Source organism: Sorex araneus, chromosome 9 (assembly GCF_027595985.1).
Source record: "Sorex araneus isolate mSorAra2 chromosome 9, mSorAra2.pri, whole genome shotgun sequence".
Classification (NCBI taxonomy): Eukaryota; Metazoa; Chordata; class Mammalia; order Eulipotyphla; family Soricidae; genus Sorex; species Sorex araneus.
Genome location: NC_073310.1, coordinates 35,674,378 through 35,688,059, shown reverse-complemented (window position 1 = coordinate 35,688,059; position 13,682 = coordinate 35,674,378). Strand labels below are relative to the sequence as shown.

At 38.6% G+C, this 13,682-nt stretch overlaps 1 protein-coding gene across 1 annotated transcript in view; it reads right to left on the bottom strand.

Annotated features, from left to right (window-relative positions):
* PLD5 (phospholipase D family member 5) overlaps positions 1 to 13,682 on the bottom strand; it is a 393,721-nt gene that overhangs the window by 119,380 nt on the left and 260,659 nt on the right. Inside the window, exon 5 of the mRNA XM_004619013.3 lies at positions 506 to 633. Coding sequence (XP_004619070.1) covers positions 506 to 633 — 128 coding nt within the window. The remainder of the gene's footprint in view (positions 1 to 505; positions 634 to 13,682) is intronic.

Sequence of the window (13,682 nt, the reverse complement as noted above, 5' to 3'; positions counted from 1 at the left end):
ACAAATGGTCAAAGACAATATTTTCTGATAATTTGTTTATAGAATTGAGTTTATCAAAAAGAGAGTGGGGAAATTAGGAGGGTATCATAACAGTGCTGGAGGCTGGACTGTACTCTAGTGGAGGGTAATGAAGCTAGACCATTGTATTAGAATGTTATATTAATCCTGTCATTAAGAGTAAAACATGGTGTTCCAAATAAAAATACATAAGAAAAATATATTACCATATACTTATTCTATACTTATTTATTTTCCTCTATACCACAGGTTATGTGACATAAATAAAATTACAACTTAATTATAGAATCCTATAAGATGAATCCAATAAGGGAAGTCTTGTCACTTCAAATTAAATGAAGGTAAGCCTATTCAAGCTGCATAATTAAAAATAATAAATGTTGTAGGGTTATTCCCCTCATTCAGAATAGAGGTGACTGAGTGTCTTATGGAAGTGACAGTTTTTATTCTGACAGAACACTGAATGTGTATATTCTGGATAGATTACCTGTCCCAGGGATTGCCAGTCCAAACTGGCACTGCCGATATAAATGTGCTGTTTGTCCACAATCCAGAAGGAGGACTGCAGCCTGCCCTTGTTGTAGGCGGTCATGTTCATGTAGGTCACTTCAGCTCCTGGGGGTTCAAGGATATCCCAGTCAGCCTCGGGTAAAGGCCCAGAACTTGCAATCAGTCATCTTTCAGCAGAATACTCATTGGAAACAATTGGTATTTAGAAGTTATATTATTTTGTGCAGAAAAGCCCTTAAGGGGTTACTTTCTCTCCACCTAGTAGATACAGATGCACATACATGCCTTTTCCCTTCACATATGCAGAAGAGATTCTTTTTAATGACTTCTCAATTCAGATTTGATTCAAATCCCAATTCCATCATTCACCATCTGAATAGTGAGTTAGGTATACCACTTAAAACAAAAAAACTTTCATACAATTTTGAAATCAATGAAATGATTGTCATGTATATTCATGTAGCTCTCTCGATTAGGAGAAAAAAGGAAATAAAATTAATATATTTTCTATGTATAATTTTTACTTGTTATTCTTTGGGTGCCATCTATTTATTCTTTTAGAAAGTACATATTATCAGGATTTTTTAAAAGAATTTTAGTACTTTAGAATTTGAACTGGTGGGGCTGGAGCAATAGCAGAGCAGGTAGGGCATTTCAAATCCGGGTTTGATTCCTCCACCCCTCTTGGCTAGGCAAGCTACCGAGAGGATCTTGTCCGAGAAGCAGAGCCTGACAAGCTACCTGTGGCATATTTGATATGCCCAAAACAGTAACAACAAGTCTCACAATGGAGACGTTACTGGTGCCAGCTCAAGCAAATCAACGAGCAACGGGAGGACAGTGATGACAATGATTCTGCTTCTGCTTCTTTTTTTTTATCTTTGCTGTTCTTTTCGTTGTTTATTTTCAATTTGGTTTCTTCCTGGATTTTCTTTATGATAGTTCTTAATATAAGCAATAGTTATTTAAGACTTTTACAGAAATGCAACTTAAAATGGTCTAACAATAGTCTAGAACCCCCCAAAAAACACATTATAAGATTTGAATTTAAGCAACTCTTCCATGCATGCTAAGCACAATCATCAATAATCATCAGGATAACACATTTATGTCTTCTTAAAAATTGCTGATATTCTATTGAATACAGGGTCATTTAAATTTATGCAAAAGGACCATTTCTTTAAAAATACACCTGTAGGCATATATTTAATTAATCATGATACTCTGTCTATGAAATTCAATATTAATAAGAGAATGTATTCTGGTAGACCACTTAATTGTAGGAATCTTCATTATGAGAAAAAGATAGTATCATCTGCATAAGGATACATTAAGAGCTATATCAAGAAATGGAAGAAGAGTGATTTACACTAAAATGTTAGTCTATAACTCAGGGAATTATAAACTACATGTATCTGTGCTTCTGTGGAAGAAAGACAAAGAGAGGTAAGATGAAGAAAGATGTGTGAAGAGAATTTCTGAGGAGAATTCAGGCATATTTTTACCAGGATGGAGAAAGTTATTTATTCCAGAAGTGAGGGAACATGTTCTCAGTTCCAGCAATTCTGGAGTAATCACATGCAAGGGATAGTTACAGTCTGTCCCCTACACCCTACCTCAAGAGAAACAGTTGGAAATAGCAGAATCTGAATATTCACAGTGGGTAACTTCTACATAAATAAGAGAAAGACCCAAATCTGCAGAGACCTAAGTGGATGAAAAGCAGCATGAGTTTCTGAAGCCTGCACCAGTTTACTGGATACTGTAGCAAAACACTAAGAACTGGTTTAAGTCACCTAAAATGATTTAAACAGGATCTCAATGATAGAGGCTGGAAGTTCGAAATTAAGTTGTTGATAGGTTCTTCTTCATTTGAAACGTGGTAGGGATGAATCTTTCTTTGCCTCTTTCTAGCCTTAATCTTCAGCACTGTTATAATCTCTGTTGTTTTTGGCTTAGTCTCACTACATATCCCTATTCTATTCTTATAGGACAAATAGTCATGTTGAATATATATATATATATACATATATATACATATATATGTATGCATCTTATTTAAACTAATCACATCTTCAACAACCTTATTACAAATACAATTTTTAGCAATTCTTTTGAAGGGACAAATTTCTCATATTCAACCCATATCAGAGTCAGGTTACTTTACCGCCTAGGCCTTTCCATAGCACTAGGTGAACTAGCACTAAAGAAAGCATCTTATCCTGTACTTGATGGTCCACCCTTCCAGGTGAGATCAATTTCAGTTGAGACCACTGGCCCTAATTGGAATAGGTGAAAGAACCCCTACCTTCTGACTAGGTCCCAGCAGCTTCCATACCTAACCTCTACCATATTTGTAGGCCCACATGATAGCTATGGAAGCATGCAGTCACGTGTACAGATACATGACAGATCTACACACAAACTACACGTAGCTTACAGTTATGATTCCTGTCATTTGGAGGCGACTGGCAGAGAAAGAACAGAGCAACACCTTCAGCATCTTCCAGGGGTCTAACTATAAATAGCCCCAACATAAAAGGAATACTATAAAACCAATGGGGAAACACATAGAAACTCACTGAGTTTAATGAGTGAAAAACTAATGGTAGGGCACAAACATCAATTAGCTAAGTAAATCCTCACACAATAATTTTAGTGGCACCAATGTGAGATTATTTAATAAGCATAAAGAAACAACAGCCCAGGTAATCAGCAAAGCATAAGAATGTACACCTGCTGAAATGAGAAAACTAGAAATTAAGACCGTGGTAGGTTATCTAAAAAAGCTTAAGAGAACATCTGACCAGCAAAGTAACAGCAACTGACCAAAAGATCATTTTCAAAATTCAAAACTCATTTTCATTCAAATCTTAGACATTTTCATTTCTTATTTTTCTGTGATCCCTTTAGCAATTTAGAATTGTTGCTACCACTACAGGGAATTTTTTTTCCCTATGTTAATTAATAATCACACAAATTCTGTAAGTACAATTTTGCCTTAGTTTTGTTGTGGTGGCAGTAAAATAGAATGTAATCTTTATCACTTATTAATATTTATCATTCTCACTCTTGTTGGTTTTGTTTTGTGCTTAGAACCTATCTGAGAGTGCTTCTGAGACTGTGCCAGGCCAGTGACCTAACCCAGGACTCATACGTGCAGAACACGTGCTCCAGCCCTCTGGACTCTACATACTTTGTCTTTAAGCTAATTTGTTTTCCTATTTTTCTATTTTGTCATTTTGATGAAGTTCAGACAGTAGGCAACAAATCATAGCGAGTAATAGATGATAGATAGATAGATAGATAGATAGATAGATAGATAGATAGATAGATAGATAGATACACACATATATCTCTGCCTGCCCAGGCAGAGCCTGACAAGCTACCCTTGGTGTATTCAATATGCCAAAAACAGTAATAACAAGTCTCACAATGAAGACGTTACTGGTGCCTGCTCAAGCAAATTGATGAGCAATGGGATGACAGTGATACAGTGATACAGTGATATATATATACACACACACATATAACCTCTGCCCACCTGGGTAGAGCCTGGCAAGCTACCCGTGGTGTATTCGATATGCCAAAAACAGTAACGATAGGTCTCAATCCCCTAACCCTGAAAGAGCCTCCAATCATTGGGAATGATGAGTAAGGAGAGGTTGTTAAAAATCTCAGGGTTGGGAGGAATAGAGACATTACAGGTGACCGCTCAAGTACATCGACGAACAACGGGATGACAGTGATACAGTGACCAAAAGATCAAAGTATCTTCAAGACAAGATGAGTGAAACTGCTGAAAAAACAAAAGAAAGAAGGGAAAGAGTCTGAAAGGAAATGAGTTCAAGAGGAAAAATTTAAGACTCATCAGAGTCCCTGAAGAACAGGAAGGCAAATGTGATGAAGAAACAATAACTATAGAACTCATAGATAAGAATTCCCCAGAGTTGAGAATACAGATACCAAGACCCAAGAGGCCTGAAAGGCCTTGGCAAAAATACACACAACTAGGAAAACTCTAAGACACGCTTTACTCAAAATGACAAAATCCAGAGATAGAGACCGAATATTTAAAACAGTATGATCAAAAAGAAACTTAAATCCCAGAAGATCTGTAGCAGGTCTACCTGAGATGCTAAGAGACAAGAGGATGAATGGATGTACTATAAAAACTCAACAAAATGAACACTCTATCCAGCTAGATCATCAAATATATTAAAGAACTATATAGAGCTTCATGACAGGCAAAAGCCTTAGTGAATTCACAGCATTGAAATCACTCTAGCCAGAAATGTTAAAGTAGCTTCTTTAAAGGACAGGAAAAACTTCCCAACACATGGCATCGAGTATGGAACTCATTGTTTATGGTGTTATGAGTGCTCTCTTTAGGTTAAGAAATGTATGTTTATTTCTGGCTTGCTCAGATATTTTATACGTTTCCAATAATAGATTAGCATAGCATTTATATTGGAATGCTCTCTGACTGATCAGTTGTTTTTGAATCCATAGCTTTTTTTTCAAACTACTCAATATACACACTTAAGCAATACAATATTATATTTCCTAGTATAAAATCAATATTCTCTTTTTAGGATAAGACACTTTTTACTTTTATAGTTATATTAATATTTTCCCATTTAACTTTTAAAAATTATCTTCATTCTTATTAAGTTTTAATGTTTTCAGACTTGACCGATTTTATTTACACTACAAAATAAATTAGGACATAATTAAAAAATAAAATTTAATGTATGGCAGGGGAGACATATACCACAATAAGATCCAAGTCACTGTCACTGTCATCCCGTTGCTCAAGCGGGCACCAGTAATGTCTCTCATTGAGAGACTTATAGTTACTGTTTTTGGCATATCCAATACACACGGGTTTGCCAGGCTCTGCCATGCGGGCTCGATACTCTCGGTAGCTTGCCGGGCTCTCCGACGGGGCGGAGGTGTTGAACTTGGGTCCGCCGCATGAAAGGCAAATGCCCAACCGCTGTGCTATTGCTCCAGCCCAAGATCCAAGTACAACATAAATTTTAATGTAATATATTTTAGAAGCCAGAGTTGAAAACTTTTAAAATAAATTAGAATAGGCATTCCACTATATTGATTTAAAATTATTTGAATTTTTTATTTACATAGGTGAAATTCATATAGCAATAGCAATAAATAATCACAAATTGACGTCTATTGATTTATTTTCTGATAATTTCTTTTGCTATTCCTTTAAGTTTTGTTGGAGCAAGCAATATAAATAAACTTGTTATACATCTGCCAAGGTGACAGGTTAAGGGTGGGAGGGAACCTAGGGACATTGGTGGACGAAAGGGGAGACTGTTTTGTAATTGGAATTGTTCCTCTTTCTATTTCAAATTGTGAATTTTTGTAAAAAGAAAAGGGGGAGATGTAGGATAATGTTGCTTTGTCCTTTCTGCCTTGCCACAGGGAGCTTAGGTTTATTGGGTTACTCCCTCAGAGTGCTCCCATTCCTCTGTGTTTATTTGTAACCTCTTTCTTTGTGCTCTGCTTTCCCAATTGGTCCATCACCTTTATCTCCTAATCATGGTATGTTAACTTGAAAATATTGCTTTTCTCTTCTCCTCCAGTTCTTTGCATAGTTAATGCAGAGCAATGTCCTTTTTGTATAGACACAGGAAGACAGTTAATGCTTTTGTAACTTGGGAGTTAATTGACTCCAAATGACATTCATTCCTGGGCATCTGTTCTCTCGACTTAATCCTCAATTGCCCTTACTTCCTAGCACCCCCAAAAAAGGATCCTGATGAGGGACTGGATGGAGCCAGGGCAAGCTGTGAGCTGCCCTGTCATCAAAGTGGGCCAGGCCAAGTGTCATAATACTTAACTATTAGTTAAGAGCATGGTCATGGACAAACTCTGTTATGATCCAAAACGTAACAACTAGATTGAGACCCTGCTAGGGTTAGGAAAGATTAATCTGGCCTAAGCACTATAGTCTGGGATCTATTGTGAGATGCCCCCAGGAGAGCCACCCTCAATGTATCTCTTACTGTGTCCATACAAAAATGACTAATATTAAGAAGTAGGATTCAGATGAATGTTTAAATGGTTATTGGACTAAGGGAAGGAGAAACACTCTAGGAGGTATTTCGCCCTTGAGTAGATCTGGCTGCAGGAGGTCAGGGAGGGCTTTAATATGGTGATTGTGCTACCAGACCTGGGTGTGGTTGCTATGGCCAAGGTTTGGAGGTTGGGAGAAACTAGAGGAGAGACAAGGACAGGCAGTTGAGTTGGGGCACGGAGAGATGAGCAAAGGGGACAGTATGAGATGGGAATGGGGAACTTAGTGAACTGAAACAGGCACGCGGGGAGAATGGAATAAACAGCAATTGATCACCAACTAGCCTGGCCCTCGTTTCCTCCTTTGGCATTGACCCAGCCAGGTTGGGGAAATGGCCCGAGACCACCAAAAGGAGGTAGCTTTAGAAAATCTTTAAAGCTATTAAATCAGCATGGGCTGGAGTGATAGCACAGCGGGTAGTGCATTGCCTTGCAAGTAGCTGACTCAGGTTCGATTCCTCCGTCCCTCTCAGAGAGCCCGGCAAGATATCGAGAGTATCTCGCCCGCACAGCAGAGCCTGGCAAGCTTCCTGTGGCGTTTGATATGCCAAACACAGTAACAACCAGTCTCACAATGGAGACATTAATGGTGCCTGCTTGAGCAAATCGATGAACAATGGGATGACAGTGCTACAGAGCTATTTTTTCCTATACATTCCTTATGTCTTTCCCTTGCTTCCTTGCTTCTGACCACTTCTTATTTGACACTGTCTAATTCTAATAGAATTTGGGGCTGGAAGAGATAGTACAGTGAGTAAAGGTGCTTGTCTTACACAGAGTGACCAAGATTCAATCACTAGAACCGCATATGTTCCCCTGAGCACAGAGCCAGAAGTAAGTCCTGAGTAATAATGGGTGTGGCCCTAATATAAAAATAAATTTTAATAGAGGTTACTCAAGTAAATTATTGAACTTTATAATATGTATCAACTTACCTCTTAACAATTATTTTTGAAGACTAGAACATGGTAAGTTTGGAGGCAGAAATAGCACACCGGTAGGGCGTTCGCCTTTCACCCAGCCGACCTGTATTTGATTCCTCTGTCCCTCTCAGAGAGCCTGGCAAGCTACCAAGAGTATCGTGCTTGCATGGCAGAGCCTGGCAAGCTACCCGTGGTGTATTGGATATGCCAAAAACAGTAACAATAAGTCTCAGAATGTGAGTGCCCGCTCGAACAAATCGATGAGCAGTGAGATGACAGTACAGTGACAGTGATTAGATTGTAAGTCAATTCTTTAAATCATAAGTTAATCATTTTAATTGAAATAAGCTAAATTGTTAATTGCCAATTGTTAAAAACTGTAAATAATTGTTAATAAAAATTTTAATAAGAAATTCATGAAATAATGGCTTAAGTTAAAGTGATAGTCTTAGACAGAGAAAGGAAACAGTTTCCAGAGTTAATGTCTACCTATGAAAATTTATACTGATTGATATTACAGGTTAGGAAAAAAAAGAAGTCAAGGAAAATTCTAGTTCTCTTTTTGTTCAGTGGAAGGTTTGAAATGTTATTTACTAAGATACACATTAAGGAAGGATACTAAAGGGTATCTCAGATATCACATTACCTCTTTTCAGCACTCAGTTTTTGTCCACAATAATCATGTCCAACTGTCATTGTGATAGTGGTTCCTTCTCTGTAGAAAACCCCAATGTCCTTACTGAATTTGAAAAGTTTAAGTGGAATAGGAACAGAAGCCAGATGGATGTAGTTTAACCAGTGCATGAGCATTTAAGAACTAGAAAATAGAGACAAAATGCATACACTGCACATGCAGAAAAGGGAGGGAGAGAGGAGCCATAGAGTTCCAAGATGTGTGTCACTAAAGTCTCTTTCCTTTGATTTTCATCTGTCAGTATGCTGAGGGGAAAAGGTTCTTTTGAAAAATCAATAACTAAAAAGGCAACAAAGAACACTCATAAAACAAAACTCCAGGGGAGGGGGTGGAACAAAATAAAATTAAAAAAAAAAACAACAACTCCAGAGGAAGCAGGATCAGAGTCCACAGGAAGAAGGGTGAGCTTTGGAAGAGAAGCAAAGATAAGCCTTCTGAGAACTAAGGAAAGGTGATGATGGGCAAGTATATGGGCAAATATTTTATTTGGGGAGCTTACTGTGATGGCTTCTAGCTCTTCTAGCTTGTTTTTGACAGGAGAGTCCGAGATTCCTTACAGAGATGAATTGCACTATGAATTCTTACAATCTTGTAGTAAACTGTTTGAGTTTGACAGGAAAAAATCATAAAGCTATTAAAGTAAAACACAGGAGGAAAGAGAAAAAAGATGAGGAAAAAGAAAACAGAGAAATATAGAGGTTTGTAAAAGTTTATGAGAATTGGGATGCTAGGAACAACACTGAAGCTGTTAGGAAAACTGAAATCATGAAATTTGCTTATATACGATACACATGGAGAGTACATGCTGAGTGACAAGTCAGAAAGGAGAGGACAACACAGAATGATAGCACATATTGGTATGATATGAAAAAAACATAGTATGTGGATAATACTCAAAGACAGTAGAAACAAGTTTCAGGAGGACTGGTCCATAGTAGGAAGCTTACCACAAAGGGGGAGGGAATTTGCAGTTTGGACAGAGAAGGAACCACCATCACAATGATAGTTAGAAATGATTATTGTGGACAAAACTGAATGCTGAAAGGTTGGTATACCCTTCAGAAAAAAAAGTATTACAAACCACAGTGCATAAAAGGAAGAGAGAAAGAGAAAAAGGGAAGAGAAAAAGAGACCAGAGAGAGAGAGAAGAAAATTTCTGTGCTAGAGGCAGGCTGTGAGGGTGGGAATGGGGCAGAAGGAAACTGGGGACACCGGTGGAGGGAAATGTACACTGGTGAAGGGATGGGTGTTGGAACATTATGTGACTGAAATTCAATCGTGAACAACTTTGTAATTGTATATCTCACATTGATTCAATTTTTTATGAAAAAAAAGGGTTTTGAATCTGAACTCATACTAGTTTTTTGTAGTATTCATAGAAATTACAAAGATAATTAGAATATTGGGCTGGAGCAATAGCATAGTGGGTAGAGCGTTTGCCTTGCACATGGCCAACCCAGGTTCGATTCCTCTGTCCCTCTTGGAGAGCCCTGCAAGCTACCGAGTGTATCTCGCCCGCACGGCAGAGCCTGGCAAGCTACCCATGGTATATTCAATATGCCAAAAACAGTAACGAGTCTCACAATGGAGATGTTACTGGTGCCTGCTCGAGCTAATCGATGAGCAATGGATTGACAGTGACAGTGACAATGGGTTGACAGTGACAGTGACAGTGACAATTAGAATATTAAACATGAAACAGACAAAAATGACTGAAGAAGGTCTCATTCACTAATGCCTGCAATGTCTATTTTCTTTCTAAGTCAATGACTAACTGACCAGAGAGGAAAGTGCTCTCATTCTTTTTCAGAGTGTAAATGTCTGAAGGCTCCACAAAGCCACTAGGAATTTCCAAATCAGAAACTAGTTGCCCAAATTGTGACCCAGAGATTCCCTAGGAGTCAGGAGACTATACAAAACATGTTTATATAATGTCTTTATTAATATGTATGTCAGTATACTTCTTCACCTCCACGTGAACATGGTCTCCAAGACCTCAAGGTCCAAAGTTCGGATAAGATCACAACAATAACTGAAATCTTAATTTCTTTCTTGTGAGTCACTGAACAGAAAGCTAGGCTTTATGAGATGATGAAAGTCTTATTATTTTGTTTGTTTTTTGGGGCAATACAACTGGCTGTGCTCGGGGCTTACGCTAGGCTATGTGCTCAGGAATTCCTCCTGAAAGTGCTCAGGGGAACTGTATGTAGTGCTGGAGATTGAATACAGGTAAGTCAAAGTCATGGCACACATCTTACCCTCTTTACTATCCCCCAGAAATTTTTATTGTTGTGTCTTATTTTGCTTCGTTTTGTTTGTGGCCAAACCTAGCAGTATTCAGGGTTTATTTCTGGCTCATGTTCAGGAATCTCTCCTGGTAGGCTGGTGTGGTGCTGAATATGAAAACGTATCATCTGTTTACAATGCAAGTGCCTCGCCTGCTGTAGTATCCTTCTGGCCCAATTAACGTGCTTAAGTCACTAAATTTGTAGGAATCAGATGTGCAGCAGTAGCTAAACAGAGCATACTTTGGTATTTGGAAGTGAGATGCGACTGTGAAAATCCTCTAACTGTGGCTTTGCTATTAAGTAGTAGGTGAAGCAAAAGGAAGGATTAAGAAAGTGGTGTTAAACAGGCAGTATAATTATAGGTCATAGAAATGGCCCATGACACACCAGTCCCTTCTGCTGAAAACTCTGGGGCACCCTCAGGAGGAGGAGAGGCTGAGTCCCCACCCTGGCAAAACCTCAGCAGCTGCGCCCACAGCCCACTGCTGCTGCAGCCTTGCCAATAATTCAACTCCACTGCTTCACTAATACTCTACTATAGCCATCAAACTGTGAAAAATTTCATGTACCCTGGTGCCTAACTGAGAACTCTGAGGTCTTCTTGGAATTGAGGTAAGCATCCTCTTCCACAAGCCCCTCTAATTTTCGATGCCCCTGCAATCAAGATTACTGCCCCCTCTCCACCTCCCCTCCCCCTCCATAGCTGCTGCCATGTCAACAGATTGACCCAGACCTTGGATCCTGATGTCTGGACTGTGAAACATCAAATTCCTCAATACTGACATTCTAGTAGGAACTCACCAAATTAGAGGGGAAAGTACCATAGTAGCTAACTAAACTCAACAAACAAGAACAGTAATACTGGAGGTCCAACTACCAACAAACAGTTTAGTAAATCCTTAGACAGGAGCTTAACCCTGTGGTGTGATATAAACATTTTCACATAAAAATTTTATTACTAAACATTGATTTTTAATATTGGAGCTTGGTTATGCAATCAATTTCAACTCCAAAATCTATTAGCAGTTGTAAGCATTGTATACATTAAAAGCAAATTTTTTAAAAAAGAAATGATTCATAAAAGTTTAGAGAGAAGTGAGCAACCTCTGACAGAAAACATAAAATTGGAAGAAAAAGGATAGCTGACACACAAAGATAAAAGTAGACAATTTTTTTCCTGTTGTTCTGTCAAAACATAACATCAGTATAAAAATTTGGGGTAGGAAAGAAGATTTTGAAACAAAGTATTGTATCAGCTATCTAGCTTGTTTTTGCTACTTATGGTAAAAAAGGAGGAAAATTGAGAGAACAACCATTAGAAAGAGCTAGAAGCAGATAATTTTGAAAACTCTCTTTTATTATGGTGAAAGAAAGCAAAATCAGAAATGTAAAATGAATGTGCTGCATAAAAATAGACTGAATGCTGACTGGTCCAGACTTTCTGGAAAACAATATGGGTATTCCTTAAAAAAACTAGAAATTGAACTTCCATATGACCCAGCAATACCACTTTTGGGAATATATCCTGGGGTGCAAAAAAGAATAGTAGAAATGACATCTGAACCTGTATGTTCATTGCAGCACTGTTCACAATAGCCAGAATCTGGAAACAACTCAAGTGCTTGAGAACAGATTACTGGTCAAAGGAACTTTGGTACATCTACACAATGGAATACTACATAGCTGTTAGGAAAAATGGTCATTAAATTTTTTTCTAAGTTAATGACCATGGAGAGTATAGTGCTAAGTGAAATGAGTCAGAAAAGAGAGGGTCAGACGTAGAATGATTGTGCTCATGCAAAATATAAAATATCATAAGACTAACACTAACACCCAAGAATAGTAGAGACAAGAGCAAGGAAGATTGCTCCATGGTTGGAAGCCTGCCTCATGAGCTGGGGAAGAAGGCAGGCGGAATAGAGAAGGTATACTATACTAAGTAAATGATGGTCGGAGGGATTGCTTGGGATGTGAGATATGTGCTGAAAGTAGATAAAGAACCAAACATGATGGTCTCTCAGTATCTGTATTGAAAACCATAATACCAATAAATAGAGAGAGAGAGTAACAGGAAAATTGTCTGCCATAGAGGCAATGGGAAGGATGGGACATGGGGGAGAGGAATACTAGGGACATCAGTGGTGGAAAATATGCTCTGGTGGAGGGATGGGAGTTCGATCACCGTATGACTGAAACTCAAACATGAAAGCTTTGTAACTGTATCTCATGGTAATTCATTTTTAAAAAAGAGTTATATCTATCATGTAAAACTTTGAGCATTTCAGCATACTCAGTTTCATAAAATACCCTTTCATTTAGACTAAGTGAATGTTTTTTTTTAAATTAAAATATTATTTATTCCCCTTACATTTTTTTTTTAAATAATAATTTTATTGAATCACCATGTGGAGGGTTACATAGTTCTCAGGATTATGTCGGTTATACAATTCTCAAACACCCTTCCCTTCACCAGTGCCCATCTCCCATCACCAACCCCCCCAGTATACCTGCCGCCCCCTCCCACCTCCCCAGTCCCCACCCTTGTACATGATAAGTTCCACTTCGTTTATGCCTTATCTCGATTACATTCCATGTTTCAACACACAACTCACTACCGTTGTTGGGATTTCCCCCCAAAAAGGAAAGCAGTCCTATTGCCAAGGAGGCATTTGATAGTTCTCCACTGCTAAGAATATAGAGATATTAAGTCCCGCTGTTTGTTACATAACTTTTCTTTTTCCCCCTTGCCCCGCGCCATCGAGTTCATGCCTGTTTGGTAATCGCCACGCTGCCTGACAAGGGAAAAAAAACCCGAAAAGGATGGTTATTTCCCGTCATCGGCAGGCGTGGGGCTCTGGCTTAGTTGATAGACTAGTCGAGTGTCTGCAAGCAGTTTCTGGAACCGAAGGGCTTGCGCTGGTATCGGCTCCGGCTCGAGATTCCACCAGCGTCCCACTGTTCCATGTACCTAATTTTTCCCCTTATATCCCATTCCTACGCCACCAGGTCTGTTTGCTTAATGGACATCACACTATGTTTGACACCACGCCACGTTTCTTCCCGAGAAAGAAGGATATTTCTTCTCAGCTGGTGTGGGGATATAGCTTAGTTCAGTCTAGAGAGATGGCTACCACTTTGATTGCC